Genomic DNA, 23,109 nt, shown 5'->3' with positions numbered 1-23,109 from the left:
TAGTATAAAAAAGGTCAGTTTCTTTGGACCAAATGTTTAAGTGATTTATTAGCAGCCAGCAGGTCCTAGTGAACACAGGAAAACTAAACCTTCAACTGTGCAAGCTAACACAAACTAACATGCACACATGCAAACACATGATTAAAAATACTTACAGAGTCTATGATCCCCTGAAGGGCTTCAAAACCGTCATTCACTGGAAAGACATGATCTTTGCTGTCGGCAATTCTAGCCAGCTGACCAAGCAGTAAAAGTAAATAAAACAGAAATGCAAAGAATGAGATAAATTAGCCAGCAGGCAGCAAGTTAAGACTTCTCCAGACTCATCCACTTACAAATAAAAAACCCAAATACTCCAAGTACTCTGTATGGATTGCTGGTGCATTATAATTTGCCAAGCATTGAAAAGTTTATCTCTTTAGCCTGATTGGTTTTAGAAGGCTCTCTTTTGGGAATCAGAAAAGGTTTCCCTTACCTTTGAAGACAAGATAGAATGTGGCTTTCACTGATGCCCAGAGCCTAATGATCTTCATTGCAAAAAAATATCTCCCACATGATTGTAAATCACCCAGCACAGTAACTCCCTAACCAAAATAGGCCACAGCATCAACAGGACATGCCATTAATGCAGCAAAACACTTCAGCACATACATAATTTAAACCAGGGAACTAATCAAAATGATTCAGTATTTTTACACATAGAGAAGACTAATGAAAACTACAGCCTATCTGGAGATATAGGCCTGATTCACCTTTCCTGTCAGGACAGAGATTTGACTGTTTGTCCTAGGCTCAACCATTAGAGAGCCAAGAAGAAAGCAGAGAGCTATAACAGGATATATTTTCTGAGTGGGGGGAAAAAGGGAGCAGAAGAGTATTTGGAAGCCTACATGACAAGGAAAAGGGCCATTCATAAGGTGCTGGTAAGATAAGGGGAACCAGGACATCACCTGTAAAGAGCTACATGCAGGTTCACTTGTCAATAGCACGCTAAGGGTTAAGGTTAAGACAAAAATATAAGCCCAATTCACAAGTAATGAGCTCTCCATGCATCTGCTGGAGCAGAATCAAGTTTTACTGCTGCAAGGCCGTTTGTTATAGTAATTCTCTCCCATGCAGAGGTAGCATCAACCCAGCAGGCCTCTGGCGTTTCCTGTAGCATTGCAAATTGGAGGCAGCAGACTAGCCACACATTCTTCCCTAAACCCCACTGGCTCCACCTTTCCAGCTCATGCCACTCAGAACTCCTACTTCTCAAGCAAAACACCAAACTGCCAGCCTCCTGGTTTGCACCCAGAGAAATACTCCAAGCAACTTTCCTCTGCCTGCTCTGAGAAGAGTAGTAAAACTGCTTACGGTTTGTTGGCCGAGATACAGCACCTTCTGTAAACCAGGATGTTTACAGTTTCCTCAACTCATTCCACATAGTCATCCTCCTAGTGCATTCTGGGACTTCAGACACAGTCATCTAATTCCAGTTAATTTCTTCAGCATCTAAATGACATCAAGTAGCAGCTGTCTTTAAGGTCTGCTACTTTAGATCTAGTCTCTTTGCCATTTTTATTCCCTCCTTGCTTTTTCTATGACTAACTCCGGGTTACACTAGTCTCTGGTTTTGATTCAAAGGAGATTGTTCTTAGCCAATTTTGTTTTGACTCCTTTTTGAATCAGTGTTTGAAGCTTTGTTACAAAGCTGAAAACCTGGAATAGCTCTATCCAATAAGTATTTCAGCACTCCACTTAAGAGCCGTACCAGTGTTTCACTAATGTTAGAAAAATACAGTGTCAACTCTTACACTTGGTGTGAAACGGAATTCATGGACGTACTAACACTCATATGATAAATTTAGAAGCCAGAGTACCAAATGGGAAAATGCTGTAAAATATTAGTGTTGCTAATGAAGCTGGTTGCTTTTTACAGAATTGTGTTCCTGTGAAAGAAAAGCTGGACTGAAACTGAAGTGTTATATGACAATACGTCAATTTTAAGGGGGGGGCGGGGGGGGAGTCCCCACAATCTCCTTCTGCTTACAGCTTAAGCCAGACTGATTTGATATTCTTCATGTGTCTTTTCTCTGCTTTTCTCCACCATTAGCAAGAGTCATTGTGGCATGCAGAGAGAGGGAGAGTTCTCCACATATGGAGATTAAGACAGAAAGGGGCTTAAACCCAACACCCAGACCAAGACACTTCAGACCGTCAAACAATCAACAGAAGGAGAGGAAGACCACTTGAGAAAGTGATTTGGGAGCATGTGCCTCTGTTCAACATGTACCTTTGCCAAGTACCTCAGTAAACACTAGTGCCTCATTTACCTGGGTCTCATTGAAGTCTTTCACACCAACACAATATACTGTTGCTCCCAGGTCACGTGACCGATTAGCCTGGAACAAGGAAAGATAAGATGACATGGATGCAAACATGATGAGATGCAGGTTTCTGAAAGGTCTTAATCATAAATTTAGTCTTCCTCTGTAAAACGAGCAATGGGGGGGCTTGACCACAGAAAGCTTTTAAAAGCTTTCCTCCCTGATTCTGCAAAAACAGGTTTTATCTGCTACTAATTGTTTAGTAAAGCAAAACCCAAAGTATTTGGTGGGGTTTTCAAACCCAGTTAGCTCACCTTCCTAGCTATTCCAACTTCCTAACATTTCTCCGTCCACCAGATGTAAGACAGTCTAAATCCATTTTCTTTTCATCATTTAGGACACATCCCAGTATAATAGTAACCCAAAATGTTTCAGTGTTTGCTATTTCAGACATGTGTGCCTGGACTCATGATATCCATAGGTGAAGAGACATTTCATTCCATCTGCTGCAAAACTATATCACTCCCACTACTTACACAGCATCTCGAACTAATAAAGGCAGAACATCCACAGGTTTGATTTTTCCAAGCTATTTCTTTGACATGCAGATGAATTTGCATTTGCTATTCAAAAAGCAACTGTTCTAAATGCTCTTGCCTGTGTTTAAGTATGAATTAAGTCATTTAATTGTATTTCATTAGAACAGGAACACCTGACCGAAAACCCATTCCCAGAAAAGATGGTAGAAAATCAGATTATATCAGAAGACAATAGTAGTTCAAATTGTTAGATAGCCAAGTGCTTTACAAGAAAAGCGTCATTCCAGTTTTACACTGAGAAGCTTAAACTGAAACAACTGAAACAACTCACAGTGTAAGAGCTGAGCTCAGGATCTCCATTCTACTAGCTCACTAACTGTACCTCCCCAAACCAAAACTAATATAACACTTCTGACCTCTCAACATGTTCATTCACCTCTAAAAATAAACTTGTTTTTCTTGTGCATTTTTTATTTCAGAAGGGAAAAAAAGGGAGATGAACAGTAAGGAGGGGAACTCTAGATTAATGACGTTTGCTTGTGCTGTAGCAATATTAGTTTTATTCTACAAAACCATTCTTTTTGTTGTTACTGGATTTAAAGCTGCACTTTGGAGAGATTGAGAGGAAAAAAATCTGTCCATAGCAAATTCACGTAACAATAACATCTTCCAAGTTTAGGTCATCTTAATTTGTTTGACTGACAAGTGCAAATTGGTTCATCTCTTCAGAGATGACTATCAAAAGGACATCAGTAGAAACACTATACAGCATAGCTTTCAAGTGCTCGACCTGCTGTTTATCTAACATTTTGCATAATACGCTGACTTAATGAGGGTGTTGAGAATACACACTTGAATCTTGGAAACACTTGCGGAAATTTTGGATTTGATCATCTGAAAGGCTTTCTGATGTGACAGAAGATTATAGGAACAACAGTCATCCTTTGTCTGCAGTCTTTACTTTTTGTGAAAGAAGAAATGTCAAAGTGAGAAGATTCAGGTATTTCCCAGAACAATCCAGTAAATACTGAAAGCTTTCAGCTGTGAGCTATTCCTTCCTTCGCATTCGTTTGGTTTTTTTTTAACTGGAAGTTTAAACCTTCATCCATTCCCGTGAAAGGTCTCAGTTTTGATGAGTCAGAAGCGTTGCTGCTGTTAATGTTTATCCTTAAGATTCATGTCTAAAGAGCACCAAAGTGAAGCTTTGTTACTAGGGAAGAAGGTTTTCCCTATCTTTTGCCTTCAAAGCAGCAAGCCCAGACATTGCACTGTCTCCGTGGCTAAAAAAATGTGTAAGACACTTACCTCCCTTTCAGAGTAGAAAAACAGGTCTTCATGGAGTTCTCCATCTGTCAATGCAATGATGACACTTGCAGTTCTGTAACCTAAATACACAAACTTCTTTAGTCCCTTGTTTTTGAGTTGTATTTGCTAAACTAGCTTAGAAAACATCCTGCTAGTGACCTGTTAGCACACTTAAAGGACCAGAAATAGTGGACAGCAAGCCCAGGTCCTTACCTCCTTTCATCCAACCAGTTTTCAGAAGACATGAATTTTCCATGTCTTCTGCACACTTTTTCCACTCAGGCACCTGCCTTCAATACCAGTTTTATACCACACTCCTTTGATGTGTCAATGATTTTTAATTGACAGCTCCTCATAACTATTTCAATATTTCAGATGAGTAGATTAGACAGCAGCCATCAAAAAAACAGTGCAAACTGTTCCTCGTTTTTTTTTTCCTGATTTTATTAACGCTGTCAGTTCAAGAAATCCAGAGATTTTTTTCAGCTTGTGATAAAAAGCTCATGGGATTTAAATAGATATGGTAGGAAAATGGCCTAAAGTCTTCAACCTTCCTATGTAACATATTTCAGCAACGCAGTTAACCCTTGCAGTCTTCCCCTTGTATTGATTATAGCTTGGGTTTTACAGCTTTGTATTAGTTTTCAGGAGTGGCCAAATAGAATTAATTCATATTTCTGACAAGAGACGTGCTACAGATCTGAAGGAGCTCTGTAGGTACATCTTGCACAAACACTGTTATGGAAAGATAAAGGCTAAGTATATCAAGGTGTGTAAATTATCAACCTTTAAATTTCTTCAGACTTCTAGGGCATTTTCTTATCATTACAGGGAGCTGTGCCTTTAACAAGCTGTTGCTGAAGAAACAAAAATCCAAACAAGCAACTTCTTCAATTACTGCAGAACAGAGATCCAATACCTAATTTTCTTGGTGTCACTTAGAAATCACCGGTTTTAAATAATGTGGTAATGATGCAACAAGAAAGTCGAGTGCTTGAGGAACAATAAGCAATATGCACAGTCATTCATGTTGCAGATGCCTAACTCAAGTACCTAGCCTCTTTCTGTAGGAAATGGAGAAAAGTGAGCACTTCTTGTACAAACTTAGGAGCCCAAATGACCTCCAGAGATGCCCTTCTCCCTCCATTGACTACTGCAGGAGCCTTTGGACCTACTGCAGATGGTATAAACACTCCTTTTAGTGCAGCAAGGACAAACACACAGAACTAAAAGACAAAATACACAGGCCAACATTCAGACTTGAGGACCCAGTTGCCCACTGCTTCTTGTATATGGTGGCAACCTGTTTACTTGCCATATGTATGCCAGCATGTAAAAGCATTATCAATCCCAAATCGAATTGTTCTAGCTATCTATTCCATTCTGCTGCAGTCATATTTTACAGATGAGTCCCAAAGCTGTGCAGACTTAGTCACTACATTTTATTCATGAGTGGCCCTGCAAAAGTATTAGGACTGGCTTTGTACTCAAACATCTGGTCACCTGTCCTTTGGTTTTCAACCAGCAATGTTTATAGTTGTACTTCAGGCTTTGCAGTGCAGAAAGTTTTTACATTAATTACAAGGAAGCAAAGGACAAAGATTTTTGCAATTGTCTGCACTTACTTCTGGATTTAATAATTGCTTATTGAAAAAAGACCTTTTACCTAACAGCACCTCTGCATAATCATGTTTCAGAACAAAGAAGAAATGACTACCTGAGTCCTCAAACAAAATGAACAAAATAAGGTACCAGACAGTTTTGGTAAGAGTAGGCACCTTCAGTCAGCCCAGCTTCGCACTTTTGGCCTGAAACGCATTCAGTCCAGCTCCAGATCCTTAATGCTCCACCTGTTCTTTTTTCTTTTCAGAAACAACTACCCTGAAGAGCACTGCATTCCTGTAAGAATAGAAGCCACCCCCCACCTTTCCCACAGTGAAGCTGCATTTCAAATCTATTAAAGTTATCAGCCAAAAAGAGAAAAAAAAAATTCAATGGATCAAGAAAGTCTCTCACCGTGAACATTTTCATAGTAAATCTGTTCACTTGCCTGAAATTAAATCAGAAGATTATTAGCAATAAATGAATAATAATACTTTGTGGGCATCTACACATGCACCAGAAAGAAAGAGAAGATGGCAATGATGATGTCATGATTGTAGTCCGCACATAACCTCTGCTTTCAGAGATACCTGCTTCACAGAACAAGTTTCCTGCGTATGGTTTTGATTCCATTACTTCAAGGTCTTATCTAAAGCATAACTCAGTCAAACCAATCCTAAGGCCATTGGCCAACAATAAAGTAGTCTCCCACTATTTTGTTATCTGAAAAATCACATTCACCTTCCTCCTTGAGAAACATCCTAGGTCCATTGATAAATATTCCCCAGCACCTCTAGATCAACTACTCTAATTGCAAATAAACCAACTGCAGAGAGATATTCTTGTGCTTCTACCTCCCACTTGATCTATCGATAAGCATATACTGCAAGGTAGAAGGGCAAATGCTTCAGTGAGCATTAAAAATTAAAAAGTAGGCCACCCTGAACATATTTGGCTTACAAATTTAATTTCTGTTCTGAATTTAAATTTGATTTTTTGGACTTCTTCTGCAAAGTCTCTGAAGTCACCAAACTCTGGGATTTGGTTCTGGACTCCTAGTTAAGAGCCAGCATCTCTGTCAGGTCACCTGAATTTTTGTTGTGTGTTCACATGCATTTTCAATAGGCACACAGTTCCACAATCCTCCCAAATGCATGCATAGCACAGAAGTGGGAGTGGGGTCAGGAGTTCAGGTTTAGAGAAACTCCTGAGCTTGTAAAATATACAGAAGGAGAAGATCAGAGCAGGCAATAACCTCTATGCAGCATTATTTGTCCACCAGCGACAACAGGTTAGAGCCATGGCCTCAACCCCCACCCCACTCTGACAAGCCTACTATAGCATCCGTACTATAGCTTTCCACCCTTCGTGAACATGGTCCCATGTGGGATTACAATGCCAAAGCCTTCTTGCCTTGTCTCAAGCTGAAAAGGCAGCTCCCCCCATAAAAGCTGGAGGCAAAAAGAAAGTAGCAGGGTTTGCAGCTCCCTTGTACCAGCTCCTACACTGAATGTGTACACTTAGTGTACTTATTGCATACAAGAGAAATAGCCCCACTTACCTACCAAAGAATTATTAACCATATTCCTCTGTTTAACATTTCCTGAGGAGCACCCAAACACAGTTTAGAGGCACTATAACATGCATCTAGTTACCCTTTCAAATCCTTCATGCATGTATGTGTCACCTCCTGGAAGGACTTTCTGCAGCTCTTCTAGACCCTGGCGTATCTGTTCCCTGAAATTAATGCAGATCATTGTTAGATCCAAGATCAAATTTATCGGGAGCCAATATCCAGGTGAAGACAGGCATGGCAGAACCAGATACAGAGAGGGGAAAAAAAGAGTTAACCCAATGTTTATTTAGGCTAAGGTAATGTCTGGGTAGATATCTTTCTAAGGATGTGGAAAATAGAGCAGATGCGCTGCCAGTGTTCCCACAGCCTGGGGAAAGCATCACAACAGCAGCATCCATCTCCTTGGTCAATATCCATACATTTCTTTCTAAATAAATATTCCCTGTGTAACCCTGGTCAAACCTCTGATGCAGAAGCAGAGCAGCTGACTTGCACCTGGCTCACTTTCCTTACTTATGCTTGCTGACTTGACTATACACACACAATCGAACAGCCACAAAAAATGACTGTATTGGGTTTGCGTGGCAAGGTTTTGGTAGCAGGGGGGCTACAGGGGTGGCTGCTGTGAGAATCTGTTAGAAGCTTCCCCTGTGTCCGACAGGGTCAATGCCAGCTGGCTCTGAGATGGACCCGCCACTGGCCAAGGCCAAGCCCATCAGCAGTGGCGGTAGTGCCTCTGGGATATCAGATTTAAGAAGGGGGAAAAGTTGCTGTGCCACAGAAATTGCAGCTGGAGAGAGGAATGAGAATATGAGAAACAACCCTGCAGACCCCCAGGTCAGTGAAGAAGGAGGGGAGGAGGTGCTCCAAGTGCCAGAGCAGAGATTCCCCTGCAGCCTGTGGGGAAGACCATGATGAGGCAGGCTGTCCCCCTGCACCCCATGGAGGTCCACAGTCGAGCAGATCTCCACTTGCAGCCTGGGGAGGACCCCATGTCAGAGCAGAGGGATGCCCAAAGGAGGCTGTGACCCTGTGGGAAGCCCGTGCTGGAGCAGGCTCCTGCCGGGACCTGCAGACCCATGGAGACAGGAGCCCATCCTGGCAACTCCAGTTTATTTGGACATTACACCTTCAGTTCCTGTTCAAACTGACTTGAAGATTAAAGCTTTTCGCAATAGCTTGTTGTGATTCAGGGTATCTGTTTTAATTTTTCTAGAAATCCCAGGCACACTGACAAATCAACTGCAGGCTAAATGGGATGGGGACCCATTTGTCGTTCCACTGAGTTGCAGACACCAAACTCTGGAAGCCAAGTACAGGCCAGAAGTCTTTAATACCAAGATAAAACCCTGCAATATGTGGGGTGTCTCTCTGAGCAAACTATACAATCTTCATGGGAAGCAGATTAAGTCACTGCATGTAGGACCACACTGACATTCATAGAATCATAGAATCATTTAGGTTGGAAAAGACCTTCAAGATCATCAAGTCCAACCATTAACCATGCCCACTAAACCATGTCCTGAAGTAGCCTGTCCACTCGCTGTTTGAATATTTCCAGGGATGGTGACTCAACCACTTCCCTGGGCAGCCCATTCCAATGTTTGACAACCTTCTCAGTAAAAAAATTTTTCCTAATATCTAACCTAAATCTCCCCTGCCTCAACTTGAGGCCATTTCCTCTTGTCCTATCTCCAGCCACCTGACAGAAAAGACCAGCACCCACATCAACCCCCTTTCAGGTATTTGTAGAGAGCGATAAGGTCTCCCCTCAGCCTCCTCTTTTCTAGACTAAACAGCCCCAGTTCCCTCACCCGCTCCTCATAAGACTTATGCTCCAGGCCCCTCACCAACTTGGTTGCCCTCCTCCGAACATGCTCCAGCAACTCAATGTCTTTCCTAAAGACTGAATGCCAGAAGTCAGTTTTTTCCCTGCATTTTTCAACTCCTTCAGAAAATCCAGTTTGTGTGACCATCACATATTCTATCTGACATTTGTGAGGCTGATTGCAGCAGTGCATTAACATTATTCAGTCTACAGAGCAGAAACTCCCACAGGGAGAAAAGAGTATCTGCTTTTGCAGTAGGTTGAATTATCAAACTTTCAAGAACTCTTTCTGTACCTGCAATATCCCAAACTAGTTAGACACTGAACTGTGTATCACAGGTGGGCTAGGGGCAGATATTTCCTCCATTCGGCTACCCATGCACATACCAAGCCAAAGCTGTATATAAAAATCAAAAGCATTTCCTGCGATCAGAACTATTTTTCAAACTTGAACACTGAAATTTTAAAATAAACAGCAAAAGTCTTTAATATGTCAATCCAGTACCATTAGATGCACAGAGTTTTTCCAAAAAGGGATGCTAAGCACCTTCAGTTTTCACATTCAGGTGCTGATACAGCACATGGAGGCACGGCCAAGGTAGAAGAGGTTTTGCCACTACTCCAGCTTCCAGATTAAGAAAGGCCAGTGTTAACTAAAGGACCTGCACAAAGCCCACACCTTGTTCATCAGTCCTCCAATAAAAACCAGCAGCTCTCCAGTCAGCTGGCTTTTAGACTAATACCATATCAATATCCTGTTCCCAGTCAACATTTCTAGGACAGCTGGATAAATATGAAATACATTTCCACATGGGAAACACTGAAGTCTCATAGTTTAGAGCCTTAACGGACTAGAGATCTTTGCAATGGGGTGTGCTCACAGGGTGGGGGACAGAAAGAGGCAGGGAACAGGTTTTCCTCTGACACCAAGTTAGATACAGTTCACTCTCTTTATACATATAGTAGCAATAAGTGACAAGAGATGCTTAGGCTGGCTGGGTTTAATGACATTTTTCAAGGTTGATATGTATGTGGACTGCTCTTTAGGAAAGCAGCCAGTTTCCTATTCATTCCTCTATAGTAGCTGCTCTGGTATGCAATTTCATAGACATCCAATATGTAAAACACATGCTGACTTATACAGCCTTCACATGTGTTACATATATTTTTGCTCCACGTGGCAATGAAGTTAACAGAGGAAGCAAGAGCGATTAAAGGACCTCATCCAGCTCTCCTTGAAGTCAGAGTGAAAAAAAAAAAATCCATCCCATAGATTTTACAGGATTAACTTGGGGATCTACAAGGGGATGACAGGAACATGCTTCAGAAACATGGCAATCAAATTGTCATTGCCAAAAAACATACACCCTTGCAATCCATCCTAGACACTTTGCCTATAACATACCTTCAGACCTCCAAAGAAATCATGTTCACCTCTACCTCAAGAGTATGGGTATCACCTACAGCTTTCAAGTTTATTTTTATTGGAAAGGAGTTTCACCTTTTTGTTTGCAGAAGAAACTCCCTAAGGATGTTTCAAAGGCAACAAGGCTCTTGTTCTCTGACAAAAGTCTGGAAATCTGTGGCAGGCAGACTCCCTCAATGAAAGCAGTTTGAGTTAAAACCCTAATTGCTGAAAGACAGACATTTAGAAGTTAAAATTAAGAAGGCAACCTCTGCCTCAAGAGGCCTTAATGCATTCTAGCAGGATGATTGTCATACGTGAAAATGGGCAGGTGATTCAAACAATTAAATTGAGAAGCACAAAGGTGTCACAACACTGCTCACAGTGGACTGGAAATCATTGAGCAAGGAAGGTGAAGGAAGCTACAAAAAGGACACAAAAGCTGCTGTACACCTTTAAATCTCTTCTTACCTGTCTTCTGTTAACCTCATTAGAATTGTCCCTCTAGTTGAAAAAACAATGAAGGACATCCTCAGCTGAGGGCTGGAAAAGGGGAGAAAAGAGTAAATTATTTTGGTGGTCCAGACCAAAGCTGACTGTACGCATAACAGCAAACACACAGGGCGCTCTGATTGCTATCTAGATTATAACTCAACAGGATGAAAGACAAAACTGAGCAGCAAAAGGTGTTTTGTCCTGGGCCTTCTTAGTCAAGGCAAACCACAAGGAATCCTTCTAAAAGACGTAAATAGCATTTGCATCATGACCTTAGGATTGCTAAAGGAAGAAAAGCTTAAATGCATCCTGGTATCACCATGGAGACAAAGGAAGGCTAATAATGTTTATCATAACACATTCCACCCACTGGCCTGGAGGATTTTTCATCCAGTCTCAAGGCATTCTGTGCCTGAAAGGTACAGCCTCAGGCCTCTCCCTTCAGACCCAGACTTCTGTACCTCAAGCAGTAGACAGCCATCTCAAACAAGAGGATTCCTTCCCCACAAAAATATGATTTGATCCATAGAAGTCAGGCAGGAAAAAAGGGAACAATTAGCTTATCTACTCCTTTTTCCTGCATGACAGAAATCTGGGGAAAAGCAATCAATGGGATGATCTGAGAAAAGCATTAAGAACTCTCTCTCCACCAGGGGACTGGCACCAGCATGTGCTGCTTCTCTGCAACTGAGAGCTCATCTCCCAGCTGCTGGCACACACACACCTCCTCATTCAGTTATCTGCAAAGGTGCACTTCTTACCTTATGAATTTGCGGGCCAAATGTTCCACAAAATGATATATTTCATTCCAATGGTGCAGGACACTTCCTGATCTAGGGAAACAATGATTACAGGAGTTATTAGTTTAATTGCTGCTATTGTAGTTTTCCCAGCCTAATGTTTCTTATACATTGCTCAGCTAGTCATTTCTTTTTATTTTCTTTAACACTCACTATCCATATTCTTCCTTTAAAGATATATTAAACTGTAAATTACATTTCCTACTTAACTTTGAAAAGCAAGAACAAGTTATACCTCATGCAAGTGTTTGAAGCTACACTTGGCAATAACATATGGCAGTTACGCTAGACCTTTAGCACAGCCTTAAACAAGTAAACCCTGAGTGAAGACCTGTGTCTCTGCACAGTATGTTAGACTAACTCCACCAACTCATTTGCCATACCATTATGCAGAGCTTTTAGCTCAAGTATAATTTGAGAATAAAATGCAGTTGCAGGAACAAATTATTAAACTTCTCTAGGATTTCCACTGTGCTAGAGGCTATGAAAAGCAAAACACCTTAGGTCCACATCTCAACTGTCTGGCTAATTCTTTCACACCTCAGTTAAAGGCAAAACAAACTAACTTTGCTCCTCAGAAAAATAAACCATAGACTATAATGGGATTGGATTATTCTTCTTTATGTTGCAAGAACCAGGAAAAAATTAGGTTAATCAGAATCTTTCAGCACTAAATGCCCCTTCTGGCATAAACACTTCTATGAACACTGGAATATTAATATTGGGAAAAAATTTCTTCCTAAAGTTGGAAAATAAATGTGTCATCACTTAATTCATTGACTACAATTAAAAATATTTCTAGGGGAAATAACCATTCTAGCTTTAATAGAAACTTCATTGATCTGCAGCCTGAGGAAGGAAAGATGCAAGTTTGAGAAGATGTTTTTTCACTTCACAGAAAGAAAAGGCATCTGACCCGACTCTGTTCTACCTTAGATCTGAGAATGCAAAGGAATAGCCATGAATAGATTCACCCAAGTACTGCACACCTGGTACAGCCAACCCCAGCCTGGCTGCAGAGAGCATTACTTCACTTCCTAGCAGCACAGCAAGCATGCAAACCATATTGTGCAGGTCATACAAATTTCCTTCCCTACCCTCCCCACACCTGGTTTTCATTTACAGCCATTCAGTAAAAACCTTGGCCTTACCCACTTGCTCCATGATACCTTAAGCCATTCTTTCTGCGTATGACCCCGATATGTCCTAAGGCAACCTTAGACAACATGCAGTGAGGACTCTTGCACAGGTACAAGAGCATATGGTCCATCTGTGAAAACAGTGAACTCTCCAGCTCTCATTGCACAAAGGACCTGATACCAAATGCACCTCTTTAAAGATAACCTTACAGGCACCTCTGGTTTTTTCCATGATTGTAAGGGACAGATTGTGGAGGAGACTTGTTCATAAGCAAATGCTAATAGTACTAGATTACTTCTTGGCTCTCTTTACTTTCATCAGACCCGGACTTGAAATCATTACTTGCTCTCCATGCAAATGTGTATCACAGAGGACCAAAGAATCACCAACAGTAAGGGTCTTATAAACTAATTAAGCCACACAGCAGGAAAATTGGTGTCTTATCACAGATGAAGGGCAATGTACATCACAACTTACTCTCAAACAAGAAACTTAACCCCTGCTGCATCCAAACTGCAAACTGATAGGAGACACAAAGTTAACCGCAGGTACAAGTGGAATAACTCTGAGACCTTGAATGTAACAGGCACTCCAGTTCCATCAATGCCAAATAGCCCAAATAATTTCTGAGAACTGGTCTGGAAAATAAGTATTTATTGTCTTTATATGGTGAGGCATAAAAGAAATACTTGACTTTATAACAATAGTTACATCAGTCTCCAGAAGACACATAAAGCCAAGGCTTTGTTAACCATAAAACAATTACTACCTCCTTCAGTGAAATGTATGTTGCTTTAGACCATATATCCACCTCTCAAAAAAAGTACACTTCATCAGAGCTTCACATGCCTTTGGAGCCATCTGGTAGCAGACACATGTAGCTAGGACCCTTTCACAAGCATACCCTTACCCACCTTCTCCTAGCCATCAGATAAGATGGCCATACTACACTTCATGTTAAGGGAAAACTTAGCTCTCAGCCTCTGCCAATACAGAAGCTCTAGCCAGCCCCTGCTTGCAAAAGGACGCTGCCCTAGAAGCTACATTAGCCTTGAAAAGTATGATTATTTCTTCACCTCTGAACAAAAGTTGATCATCACTTAAATGTACTATTGCAGCAAGGCAGCTGCAAGGAATGAGATCCAGCCACAGAGCACATAAGGTATGTAGGTCGCCATATAAAACTCCTGTCATTTTCCACGGCTCTGAGAAGTCATGCATTTTTTGAAAAGAACATTTGCCAGAATAAAGCTTACAAACCAATAGCTCTGTTCAATGATGTGCCTGTCAATAAGTCAATAGCACATCCTCTTTAAGTGTTTGCCTTTTCAGGTAAGCAATGCTTTTTAATTCTTCACACAAGTATGGCTTCAGCTCCTGCTGCACTTCCTCCTTCATCATCCTCACTCTGTTCTCCCACCAACAGTCCCATCTTTATGCCCTCTGGAACAAAACTCCAAGCATCTGAAGTTATAGCTCTTTTTCCATGAAACCTTCCCACACATCTATTAACGCACAAAAGGAACAAGCTGAAGTTCAAGAGCAGCAGAATGTTAAACATCTATTCTAAGGAAACTTCTTACCATTGCTATAATCATAAAAACAAACCTACTCTACTCCACAAAAGGAGGATGGTTTCTGCTCTCAGTTCCAAAGTCACTGAAGTGGGGTAATTGGAATAGTCTACAATCCATTTATTCTTCCGCTCTACCAGAGTGAGCTATAAAAGGGTCCCAAAACAAAGACTCATACTTTTGCTGACCATACATCGTTCCTCCTAGCACAGCAAGTTTTCCATCTGTAGCTAGACAGCTAGCAGTCTACTTGCAGCTAATTTCTCCATCTAGTCAAGCCCAGGTGTGAGTGGCCATAAATGCCCAGGTCTGCATTTAGAAAAAAGTACTCCTCTAACACATAAAATATATCTTCTGAAACACACTTCAGACTTCTTACAGTCTTCACTTGGCATAAAATGGACAAAAGCAATAAAACTATCCTTTCTGCAGTCAACAGAAAGTTTACAAAACCAACATTAGCTTACTGTGTTCACCTCCACAGCTTTCAGCTGTGTTATTCAGAAGCCCTGCAGTGAAAGACACTTGTCACTTGTAAAGCCTCTCATAAGGCAGGCCAAGACTCTGAGCAGGACAAGTATTTCTAAAGCCTAACTGTAAGACAATAAAAGCCAAATTTAAAATCGTTATCTCTTCATATTCCCAAAGAGAAACAAGTTGATCAGTGAGCCAACACTTTGCAGCTGAATGGTTGATGCTGTAAACTTGCAATTTACCAAAAGGCTCGTTGCGAGGATGCCAAATTCTCTTGCTGGAGAAAAGCCCAATAAATGGAAATTAAGACTAACTAAACCATTAAGCCTTTAACAAAAGAATGATACATTCTGTGGTCAACTGTGCTGGCATTTTGTACACGTGAACTAAATGCAAGGGTGAGAGACACACTCCATGTGGCTCTGTGGTTCCAGACACTGAGAGCCACATGCTGGCTAAACCCTGCCCTCCAGCAGGTGCTTTTCTTCTACTCACTGTGACAAGATGCACCGTAACCCAAAGCTGCAGCAACCCAAACCTCCTTACAGTTTAAACTCTGTATTTCCATTTTTGGCATTGTACCTTCTTAGAATACCCATGGTTTTATTTAACTCACAAGCTAGAAGAAAACAGAATCAGGCTCACAAACTCTTACACAAAGACTTCACGCCAGTTACGTGCACTGCAGCTGACAGAAGTACATAAACACACCTGATTCAGAGACTGATATTGACCCAAATTCTCCTTAAACTTGCACATTTTTGGACTAACTTCAGGAAGTCTCATAGCTGTCAGAGGTGGCATTGACCCAGGAAGTTTTGCAGCATCTTTTTATTGAGCTCTTTAAAAAATATACAAATCAGCCAAAATGTGTCCTTTGTCTTTCCAAATACTTCAGGAGCAATTCTGAAAACACTACATAACACAAAAATGTTAGAGATGTGATGCATCTTTGAGGAAACACTACTATCTTGTGCCACACTTCACATGAGACAGGTCACCAGAGATACTGTCAAACATTTCAGATACAGGGTCTATAGAGGTCCAGTTCAGAGCAGGATCAGCCTCTAAGCCCAATCACAGTCCAAGAACATTCTTCTTTTCCTGCTTGGCACGGGATATGTAAAAAAACAACTAATAAACAAGTAACCATGGACTGAATTTATATCAAGCAGTAGATAAGTGCGGAGTGCTGCAGGCATACGCTTAATCCTGAATGTAAGGTAGCTCCAACCCATCCCTTTTACTAAGGAATAGTTAACTTAGATTCACCACTGGGTAAAAAACATGTACACAGGTCTTGACAGGCAAGGATTTAAAATATTAATATAGCTCATTGCAATTGCATGCCTACAGCAGACTTAGAAGTTAATTACATTCCTTCAGGCAACGAGCAAAAAGACACAAGAATGTGCAAATTTCTCCACCCTACCTTGCTAACATCCCTCAAACCTCATGCTAAAACAAAGAAAAACTATGCCTCCATATACTTGCAACCCCCTGCCATCCAAACAAAATGCATACATTGCTCTGGATTCAGGCCTGTGATTCCAGAAAAGCAGTCAAGGAATCACTAGCTAGGTCAATGAAGATCAGAGATTATTTTGAATCTATTTCTGCAGATGTTCAATTTTACAATTACCTACTAAAGATTTGTATTTCTTCACATTACAGCAGCTAGAGTATTATTCAGCTCTGTAAGGGTCCTGTGGTTAGCTCCGTTGGAGGGCTTCCATTTCCCAGGGGAAGAGTCACTACTACCAGAAGCGGTTCATCAGGTCAGTCTCCCTGCCTGGTGATGCAGAGCGTCTGTCTGCTTTCCATCCCACTGTGGCCCCTATATGCTTCCATACTCTGAGTGTAAATCTGTACTTAGTCCTGCTTAAGTCATGGTAACTGCAGCTACTAAAGCTAGATTCAGAGAAACAACCATTAGCCTCTCTAGAGCAGGAGTTTCACTTCAATACAACTGGTTAAAAATAGATCAGCTGTCTGGCTGAATAACGAAGGGATCACAGAAAACAGCTTGGATTACTGGCTTCATTTTGCCAAGGATCTTTTAGAGCCAAGTTTTCTTTCACACATGTACAGCTCCTTGTGTGTTTTCTGCACATGGTTATAAAATGCCTACTATTTGCACACAACAGGCAAGGCCATAAGAAATAACACCTTTGACATACAGAGGATATAGTAAAAGATTACTGAGACGCTTACTCATTGTTATTCCTTCCTCCCTACCTGCAAATAAATTAATCGGGGAGCTGCCTCTAAATGTTCCAACCGTGCTTGTGGAGGGTGGTTACTACAGCACTAGATACCATGTCAGTTAGGAGATGGGTCATAGTCTTCATAGTCACGTGGATGATATTTTTAGAATAACTGGACGACATCAGCAAAACCAAATGTTTGCTTTTTTACCAACATCTCACTGCTTCCTCATTCATCCTTCTTAATGAAGGCCCTGTTCACATCAGTGTAAATTCTTTGGCACCATCTTCTGCCATATGTTTTGCTACCATTCAGTCTATGGGACCCTCAATCCATGAAACCCTTCAGCACCACAGTAACACAAAAGGACATGCCATCTAGGACCAGCTCTCCCAACAATTCTCCCAAGATAAGCCAGCCTTACGTTCCACAACACTGGGCTCATCTTGGTATGACCTCCACTTTGAGATGCTCAGCACCCTGTATGACTAGATCCCAGACAAACAGGGGATCAGGCCCAGCCAGCATGGATTCATGAAAGGTAGGTCTGTGCTTGACCAACCTGATCTCCTTCTATGACCAGGTGACCCACCTAGTGGATGAGGGAAAGGTTGTGGATGTTGTCTACCTGCACTTTAGTAAGGCCTTTGACACTGTCTCTCACAGCACACTCCTTGAGAAGCTGGCAGCTCATGGCTTAGACAAGTGTACTCTTCGCTGGGTGAAAAACTGGCTGGCTGGACGAGCCCAGAGGGTTGTAGTGAACAGAGCTAAACCCAGTTGGTGCCCGGTCACGAGTGGTGTTACCCAGGTCTCAGTTTTGGGGCCAGTTCTCTTTATTATCTTTATCAACGATCTGGACAAGGGGATTCAGTGCACCCCAAGCAAGTTTGCAGACGATGCCAAGTTGGGAGGGAGGGTCGATCTGCTCGAGGGTAGGAAGGCTCTACAGAGGGATCCAGACAGGCTGGATCCGTGGGCCAAGGCCAACCGTATGAGGTTCAACAACATCAAGTGCCGGGTCCTGCACTTCGGTCACAACAACCCCATGCGACGCTACGGGCTTGGGGAAGAGTGACTCGAAAGCTGCCCGACAGAAAAAGACCCGGGGGTGCCAGTAGGCAGCCGGCTAAATACGAGCCAGCAGTGTGCCCAGGTGGCCAGGAAGGTCAACGGCATCCTGGCCCATATCAGAAAGAGCGTGGCCAGCAGGACCAGGGAGGTGATCGTTCCCCTGTACTCAGCACTGGTGAGGCCGCACCTCGAGTCCTGTGTTCAGTTTTGGGCCCCTCACTACAGGAAAGACATGGAGGTGCTGGAACATGTCCAGAGAAGAGCAACCAAGCTGGTGAGGGGCCTGGAGCACAAATCTTACGAGGAGCAGCTGAGGGGACTGGGGTGGTTTAGTCTGGAGAAGAGGAGGCTGAGGGGAGACCTGATCGCTCCCTACAACTACCTGAAAGGAGGTTGTAGTGATGTGGGTGCTGGTCTCTTCTACCAAGTAACTAGTGATAGGACAAGAGGAAATGGCCTCAAGTTGCGCCAAGGGAGGTTTAGATTGGATATTAGGAAACATTTCTTTACTGAAAGGGTTGTCAGGCATGGGAACAGGCTGCCCAGGGAAGTGGTGGAGTCACCACCCCTGGAGGCGTTCAAAAAACGCATAGACATGGCACTTCAGGACATGGTTTAGTGGGCATGGTGGTATTGGGTTATCGGTTGGACGTGATGATCTTAGAGGTCTTTTCCAAACTTAATGATTCTGATCCTGTGTATACAACTGTACTCTAAATAGCATACAGCTTGAGTTGTAGCCCCTCTCCACCTTCCCCCCCCCCCCCCCAACAATCAGAGCACAAGAGAAATGGATTAATCCAGTCTTAATTCATGGAAGACAATTCCTTCACTAAAACTGCTGTCAGGCAGCTCAGAATTTCAGGTTAGGTGTTTCTGCGTGTAACACTATTTTTGTCCTTTTAAGTTTGCTGCATGTCAAGCAGCAATTTTCAACAGAGCTGGCAAACCATAGTTTTCTCCAAAGTTGGAGCACTGCACCAACAACAGCGTGACAACATCAGTTTCATTCAGCAAGGAGTTTGCCCAACTCGAACTGCAGTCCTCTGGGGTGTCTTTGCATCACTTTTGGAACATAACTCTGCTAGCCTGAGGTCCAACAGTCACAGCATGAAAGGCCTTCTCTATTGCTACCTAAGCTCTGTGAGAACTCTTAGAAGCGATAAAGGACATGCAAGTGCATGCACAAAGATTAAGGATGCTATTGTAACCTAGCAAGCACATCTGGTATCATTCAAGTTTTTGTTCTGTTTGGTACATGTACATCAAGGCTGTGTAGCATAACAGGATTATTTCTGAATGGCTGAATACTGGATTTTCTTCTACTTCATGCCCATGAGAAATGGGAGATTTGCTTCAGGTCCTCTAAGCATGCCATCTGCAGGAAGTCATGTGTCCAGCCATCTGCAGATGGCCAGAGGAAACCTGGTTTCCATTCAACAGTTCACACAGCAAGTTTGCAGGAGTCTCCCAAGGAGAATGCTGCAGGGAGCTAGAGCATCACTTCATGAGAACAGCCTATAACACGTGTCCCTTCCCCAGTGGGTTAGGTGTTCACTTTGATGGGGCTTCTTGTGGCCAGAAGTATGCTTCAGGAGCCAGCACTGTGACAAGGACTGCATACAGTGCGGCAGCTGGAACACATCCTATGAGCAGCACAGATACAGGGTGCTAAACGGACTGAGTAGTCACTAAATCCAATCAGGCACTGAGGCAAAAGGGTCAGTAGAGGGCTCTAGCAGTGGTGCCTTCCAGGGCTGTGTTTATTGTTTTTATATTACTCCTTTGATCCCAGAAAGCAGGTTGCTTAATATTTTAATGGCTTTCTTCCACCATTGAAACTAACATTTGATGTTTAAAAATCTGTATCTCTTCTGCTTCAGTGTCCTTTATGACTTTTAATAGTTTTTGAAATAGCTCTAAAAATTATTAAAGAAAAGCAGTGAGCCCTGAACTATTACTTCATAGTTTGCCTGAAGGCCTCTATAGGCATCACCTCTCTCTGCATTCAGGACTTCAGCAGCATTTTTCAAAACATTGTCTAGACAATTAGAAGGTAGAAAAATCCAGGCTAAATAAGACTCAATTTTTTTAGAACTTCAGCTTAGCCTCTGCAGAATGTAAGAAAGTTTTAAAGATAAAGGATATGGGATAATCTACTCCACCACAGTAAGTCTTTCATCAGCCTCCTCAAAGGCTAAACAATTAGGTCCACACCATGTTGTACACACTAGTAGCTTAAACACCATAAACCCTCCTCCAAATTCCACTGGAGACCAAGGACATTTTTACATCAGATTGTGTACATTTCTGCACCAGAAAAATCCCAGAAATAGAAATCTTGCAAGTGTCAAAGCAGGATTTTTTGTTGGATACTTGGATACATACGCTGAGGTAAACCTGCCTACTTTAAAGTTTATGCCAAGCCTCATATTTCCACCCAAATTCATAATCCCTTCAGCAAGCCTAGAAAGTCATGCCTTTTAGTAAGAGGACAGCACAGAACTTGAAATAAGTGACTGTTAAAATTACATTAGCTCTGAGGTGTAACACAGCACAACCATCAGATTTGAGAAAACCTTCAATTCTGCTTCAACTTTCACGGAAATGCAGTTTGCAAAGCCATCTGCAGTACAAATCATGCTCTTTTTTTTCTTTTTTTTTTTTTCCATATGCAGCAATAAAAGTATTCCAGCTAATAACTAAACAGCCAAAGCAACAAAATGCATTAGACAGGTAGATATTTCCACTGAATAAAGTAAAAAAAAAAAAAATCTTCCCCCTGAAGCATTAGAACAACTGACATACTAAAATATCCAGTGTCTCAGTATTACATTTTACCCAGTATTTTGTAATAAAGTGTTATGTAATTCCAAGTCATTTATACTAACGGAATGTGGGAGCTACTGCAAAACACTCAAGAGGATCAGTCAGAAAGCTTCGTCTGTGAGCACTTTTGGCAACTTGCAAATACTTTCCTGTCTCTGAAATTTATGGTTAATAATGTCAGTACCATGGCTCTGGCATGCATACTCCCCAGTATTTCCAAACCTTTGGCTCAAAACAACTACTCTTAATCAAGAAAATTAGGAGAATCATTTTAGCTAGTACTTTTTAATACTTTTTTGTAAATTTTTTAATTACTTCAATACGAAGCTTTCCAAAACTCAGCACATACCTATTTCACACTGCTCCACCTACAATCTAAAGGCCTGTAAAGAGGCAAACTTACCAGTGCCAAGAAGATGACACTATCACAATTAGTGATAAAAAAAGTGAGGTAGAAGTTATCTGCAGTATAAACAGTTAAGCAGTCAAAAATATGCATTTGATTAGCAGGAAACAAAGAAAATGTGACTCAGCGTAAGGAAAATAAAGCTCTCTTTAAATAAGGCATTCTAGCTGTTTTCCATCACAATGGCCAAAATTGGACCCTTTCAAAGAGAGCAGCCACCTCTCAGAGCCTGGTCTTTACCTGCAAGTTGCTGCTCTAGAACGTTCAGAGCTAAGGAGCAAGCAGTACAGAAGCAGACCTGCAGGCAGGCGAGCATTTCCTCCACGTTTTCAGCTACAGAATTAATGCCTGCAATAATAACTCTCCAGCCCCTGCTTTCGTGTGTGCCTCAACCTTCATGGTTCATAGGGAAACTAGAGGTGACCAGGGTGCTGCCCTCCTCCCAACCACTCTTTTAAGAAACTACAGGGTCAAGTACACAATAAAGCTTCTATATCAGCCACAGCAAAATTTATAACAATTTAATTTACAGAGCACAATGGGATTACATAGTAGACCTACCAAAAAAGTTACCACAACAAAAACAAAGCTAGAGTAGTAAGGAGTTTCTCAGGTCCCTTGGGGACTTCTACAAAACCAAAATCCAAATAAAACCTCCTCAGTATCAGTATATGCCATTCCAGTTCATGCCTAGAGAAAGATTTCTCTGAAAAAGAACAGAGTAGAATTGACTTACTTGTCTAGAATGAAATACAAATCAAATCCTCCGTAACAGGCAGGACCACCATTCTCTCTCTTTCCACCTTGTCCATCACAGGCTAGCATAAAAGTTGCTAGGAAGAGACATTTGAAGCCAAATCTCAAGATGCTTTGCTTTGCAATGGCCATTATATCCAGAGATGAGGAGAAAAAGAAATCTCTTCTTCCAAGGCTCCTTTATTTCATAGGTTTCTCCACAAAAGCCATTCAATGACCTTTAAATATATATATATATGTGTATTTTAATCCTTAAAACTCCACTTGCAACAGTTGTCCTCAGGAATTGCAAGACTTTCCCCCTTGTTTCCCTTGCACTTCTGTTTCTTGGTTTCAGATTTCAAGATGCACAATACTGTATTTAACTTTTTTTTTTTTTAAAGGGACTTGACCCTCAGTCTCACTTGCAGCTCTCTGAAAGCAGCACCATTGTTTTGCAAGAGAAGGAGCAGCCTCCTAACAAATCTTGCTTTGTCACAGACTTCAGAAAACACAGGGAGGGTTTGAGGTCCCGTGTCCCCCCCCCCCAATTATTATTGTTATTATTAAGGATGGTAAGTTTTATTTTCCCTTAGCAAAAAAGGCTCAGAGAATGCCACCTTGTGGCCAAAACTCAAGCTGACTGGAGTCTCTAGTTTCAAGCATCTCATTCGTGCACCGAGCACACAGCGCACACATACCACAGCAGCTTTAGCTACGAACATAGAAGCAGTTTTCTTACAGCAGTCACACAGTACTGTGCAAAGATATCTTTGTTTCCCACGTAGGCAACATCTGAGTTTAAAGACC

General features: G+C 41.8%; 1 protein-coding gene across 1 annotated transcript in view; it reads right to left on the bottom strand.

Annotated features, from left to right (window-relative positions):
• Window positions 1-22,819, bottom strand: part of ANTXR1 (ANTXR cell adhesion molecule 1) — a 113,062-nt gene extending 90,243 nt beyond the window's left edge. Inside the window, exons 1-8 of the mRNA XM_069801186.1 lie at window positions 22,301-22,819; window positions 11,821-11,892; window positions 11,036-11,107; window positions 7,411-7,492; window positions 6,170-6,203; window positions 4,154-4,233; window positions 2,316-2,384; window positions 156-236 (exon numbers count right to left, since the gene is read on the bottom strand). Of these exons, the coding sequence (XP_069657287.1) occupies window positions 156-236; window positions 2,316-2,384; window positions 4,154-4,233; window positions 6,170-6,203; window positions 7,411-7,492; window positions 11,036-11,107; window positions 11,821-11,892; window positions 22,301-22,452 (642 nt within the window). The 5' untranslated portion in view covers window positions 22,453-22,819. The remainder of the gene's footprint in view (window positions 1-155; window positions 237-2,315; window positions 2,385-4,153; window positions 4,234-6,169; window positions 6,204-7,410; window positions 7,493-11,035; window positions 11,108-11,820; window positions 11,893-22,300) is intronic.
• Between the last annotated feature and the right edge of the window lie 290 nt (window positions 22,820-23,109).

The sequence above is a fragment of the Haliaeetus albicilla genome, chromosome 13, assembly GCF_947461875.1.
Source record: "Haliaeetus albicilla chromosome 13, bHalAlb1.1, whole genome shotgun sequence".
Lineage (NCBI taxonomy): Eukaryota > Metazoa > Chordata > Aves > Accipitriformes > Accipitridae > Haliaeetus > Haliaeetus albicilla.
This window is presented reverse-complemented; position numbering and strand designations above follow the sequence as displayed.